The sequence below is a fragment of the Plectropomus leopardus genome, unplaced genomic scaffold, assembly GCF_008729295.1.
Source record: "Plectropomus leopardus isolate mb unplaced genomic scaffold, YSFRI_Pleo_2.0 unplaced_scaffold21608, whole genome shotgun sequence".
Lineage (NCBI taxonomy): Eukaryota > Metazoa > Chordata > Actinopteri > Perciformes > Serranidae > Plectropomus > Plectropomus leopardus.
The window spans coordinates 6-4151 of record NW_024623392.1 but is presented as its reverse complement, the minus strand read 5'-3'; the positions used below and the strand labels follow the sequence as shown (position 1 = coordinate 4151).

The 4146-nt window shown below is 38.4% G+C and overlaps 1 protein-coding gene across 1 annotated transcript; it reads left to right on the top strand.

Moving 5' to 3' along the window:
- The first annotated feature begins 633 nt into the window (after nucleotides 1-633).
- LOC121965784 (START domain-containing protein 10-like) lies at nucleotides 634-3681 on the top strand. The gene is made up of 5 exons (XM_042515907.1): nucleotides 634-975; nucleotides 1069-1216; nucleotides 2728-2831; nucleotides 3327-3444; nucleotides 3532-3681. Exons 1-5 carry the CDS (start codon nucleotides 814-816, stop codon nucleotides 3648-3650), a joined length of 651 nt encoding a protein of 216 aa, XP_042371841.1. The 5' UTR covers nucleotides 634-813; the 3' UTR covers nucleotides 3651-3681.
- Nucleotides 3682-4146: the final 465 nt, after the last annotated feature.

Below are 4146 nucleotides of genomic sequence, written 5' to 3'. Positions count from 1 at the left end.
ACAATTTAAAAAAATAAATAGCCATAGTGGAACACAAGCCTACTTGTAAACAGGTTGATGCGTATTAATTTTGGCAATAAGATACATGATACATTTAGTTGTTCCTTGTTGCCCTTCTCCCATGTTTTTGAACGAAATTCAGCCAATTTGCTCAGGTATCAGGATAACATTAGAACCTATTTTTATACAGTTATTAAAACTAACTTTAGGCCCAGTCATGTGGATACATTCAAGCTTTAATTATTATTATTTTTTATTATTATAGTGTACTTTTATTTTTCAACATTTAAAGTCGTGATGATGATCACTGAGCAATTCGCACCCGCCCACTCCCCTGCAGCCCACAGTGTTTACTATATGAAGCCTCCTTTGAATCTTTCACAAACTGACAATAAAACAACAGCACTCCTTTTTTATGAATTCATCTAGTTTTATCCTGCAGTGTCTGTATAACATTGTAAAAACAACTACTTTAAGATGAGTCTCTCAGGCTGCTTCAGTGAGAACGTTTTTATGCTACCTGCGTAACACACCTGGATTCCGGAAGTGCTGTGACGTCACTGGGAGAGGTGTTTGAAGGCATGGCTCAGGAATTCAGCACACACACACACACACACACACACACAAAAAAAATCCTGCTCGACCTGATTGGTAACCAGCTCGCATATATTCGTGTCACCAGAGGTAGAAAACCGCAGAGGAGCTAAATCTCTTCAGGAGGTCAAACACACACACTGACTGAGCAGGTTTTCAGATTTCTTTTGAGGAATTTTTTTTAAAGAATTAAGTTTTTTTTTTTAAAGACTCTCAAAGATGTCTATTTTACCCGACGAGGCGACTTTTGCTGACTTCAGAAATCAGTGTTCATCCACGGAGAATTGGGCCAGCAAGTATGACAAGCATGGGATACAGGTGTGGGTCGAAGTTGCTCCTAAAAACAAAGGAAATAATGTACCTAAAGTCCACAAAATCAAGGTAAGCTCATTTTAACTTCCCTATATTAGGACCCAGTTGTCTCGGGGTGGTCTGCTGTTATCTTGACATTGCACTTCTATGTCTGCGTTTCAGTGTAAAATGACAATCAAAGATGTGTCCGCCGCCACCATGTACGACGTCCTTCACGATGGCCAGTACCGTAAGACGTGGGACTCGGCCATGGCGGAGAGTTATGACATTGCCCGGCTCTCTGCTAACGCTGATGTGGGATACTACGCATGTGAGGACTCCTTTCTGTCTAATCTTATCCATGTTTTATCAGTTTATCTGTGTCTCTTTTACAAGCGAACCGCCTGAAACCTGTTAGTCCACAGTGCAGGGCTGACTCAGTTTCACCTGTTACACGCAACAATACACACTGAAAGGAGAGTTTGAGTCGGATTTAGAGTTTGTTTGATATCCTTTTATACAGGGGCGGATCTTCCTATAGAAGTCCGCCTGGGGCCCCCACCACCCCACCCCCAACCAGTTTTTGTTGTTGTTAACCTTTTAAAGTCCTCACTGAGTAAAAAGCAATGAAAAATGTTTTTCTTTACATTTTTCATTTCCTCTGAGTTATAATAACAAAAATGATTCATTTTTACTGTTTTGTTTTTCCTTTTATCAATTTAGGCCTATACCAAACATTTGAGATGGCAGTGAATGGGCTGAAAGAAAAAAAAAAAAAAAATTACAAATCATTTACTGTTCTAATGTTTTTAATATGTTAGTATCTCCATCAAAAGTTGACCCCTGAAGTAGGAATATTACCAGTACTAGTATTATTTCCATGTATTCATTTTAGATATCTACGATTTACAGAACTTTAAAACATCTCAGAAATGGTGAAAAAATTACCATATATAATTAATAATGGAATAACATTAAAAAAAATACATGTGTGTGTGTGTATATTAACTACATTTTATTTTGCTTGGCCACTATCGCAGGTATCCTAGTGTGCTCTGTGCTGTGATATCAGTCACTTCCAAAACATAATGAATGTGAGCGAATTTCTGGTCTTGTATAGTGGGCATGCACTGCAAGAATAAGAGAAATGAAAATAATAAATCCGTCCAGGGTGCAATAAAGGAAGGAAAAACAAGCTGAAATTTGCACCTATTTTTTAACCTATTTTTTAATTATTTGATACTTACTATTGTTTGTTTGATAGATAGATAGATAGATAGAAAGATAGATAGATAGATAGATATACTTTTTAGATCTCAAAACTGAGAATGTTGATTTGTTGGTTTTAGGAGCTTCACTAGGGCACCAAAGATGCTAGGTTCGGCAATGTTTTAAGCTTCCTTTTTTTAAAATGGATAAATAGTGCTATTTCAAGACAGCACAGCATTTAAATCCGTGCCAAGTCTTCTTTGTTTTGTGACTAAGTTCTTGAGCGTCATGTTCTAATTAAAGTGCTACAGAAAATGCACCTTTATTTTGAGCCACAGTGAAATATAACCAATGCTACCATCATTTTCCCAAGCTCTTCTGTCCATATGTGCACACTCTGACCAGATTTGCTTCTCTTTTGCTGCATCGTGCGTCTATTTTAATGTCTGATTCATTAGAATCTGTTTCTTCTGTTGAATCATGTAAGCTGCTGAAGTGCTGACAACTGACTCTTGTTCCACCAGTGTATTTACTGTCATAACAAGGCAGCACTTTCTGAGTCTGAGGTTGTGTACAGAGAAGAAACACAAAATAACCAAGTTTTGTATTTCTGTTTTTTTTTTTTTTTTGCAGGGGTTTCTCCAAAGCCGATAACAAACAGAGATGTGGTGACTCTGCGTTCGTGGCAGGTGAACGAGGATGCGTACATCATCGTCAACTTCTCAGTCAAACATCCGGTACGCCACTTCCTCCACACACTCTTTAAACATGACATTTCTGCAGCTCAGGGACACCTGTTGACTTCATATTTTGTGAGCATTTTATTTTCAACTCACACCTGACTTCACTAGAGCTTCAGCTATAAATTGCCAACTAATTTAATAACTGGTTTACCATTTTAAAGATTTTAAAGAAAAAAAGCTCTTAAATTTGAACACATTATGACAGTAAATTGAATATCTTTGGGCTGTGGACAAAAAAGACATTTTTGGATGTCATCTTGAGCTTTTGGACACATAAATTCTTTACTATTTTATGACATTTTATTGACAAAAGAACTAATCAACAATCCACAACGCAAAAAAAATCATTGCAGTTTCTATTTTTAAGCCAAGGGGATAGTGTCACATGTCCAAATTGCATGACGTGTCCATCATCAACAAAGAGATGTTTTTTGGTTAAACTTTGATGTTTTTCTCATTGCTCTCCAAACTGTCTCGATTCAAATCCAGAAATACCCTCCCTGCAAAAAAGCAGTGAGAGCCGTCTCCATCCTCACTGGCTACTTGGTCAAGCCCATTGGACCAAACAGCTGCACTTTCACATACCTTTCACAAGCGGACCCCAAAGGTAAGACCATAACCAACACTACTCTTTCCAAACTGATCATTCTTGCTCAACATTTTTAGAGCTTTAAAGTTTATTTCTTTTCTCCAGGTTCTCTTCCAAAGTGGGTGGTGAACCACGCGTCCAAATTTCTCGCTCCGAAGGTAAGTAACGTAACATGTCGCAAACTCTTTTCAGTAAAGCTTTTGTTTACTTCTAGTCAACAATAGCACTGGAGGTGATAAAAATACACGAGCTGTGTGGATATGCGAGGGCGTGTGTCCACCAGGCGATTAAGAAGCGTGTAATAGGCGCGTGTGTGTGTGTGTGCATAAGGGAGTGAGGGTTTCATGTGTCTTAAAGGACAATGGTAGCCATAGAAACCCAATTTAAGGGCCTGTCCCAGTGAGGTTGCTGACAAAGGAATATCTCGGCTCACACTGTTGGCTCTCTCTCTCGGCAGAACTCGTTTCCCAGGTTTCATATCCTCCGCCGATTGAAACTATTTCGAACAGAGTGTTAATGAGAAGCTGTCATTGAGAGACTCGTGCCTTTAAAACGAAAGGTCCATTGAGCATCTTTACCTAAGAACAGCATGGAGCCCCTATTAATTAGCCCAAGTTAATTATCATGAAGGAGAAAGTTAAAGGGCAACTATGCCCATTCTGAAAAATCATACATGTTATTCCTATTACTTAAGACAGTCCAAAAATATTAGTCAACTCA

Bases quoted from the DNA above. Each gene is read 5' to 3' on its own strand.
- LOC121965784 (XM_042515907.1), top strand. From the start codon at position 814: ATGTCTATTTTACCCGACGAGGCGACTTTTGCTGACTTCAGAAATCAG. The intron at 2,832-3,326 runs GTACGCCACTTC...ATTCAAATCCAG, and splicing joins ACTTCTCAGTCAAACATCCG to AAATACCCTCCCTGCAAAAA. The intron at 3,445-3,531 runs GTAAGACCATAA...TCTTTTCTCCAG, and splicing joins TTCACAAGCGGACCCCAAAG to GTTCTCTTCCAAAGTGGGTG.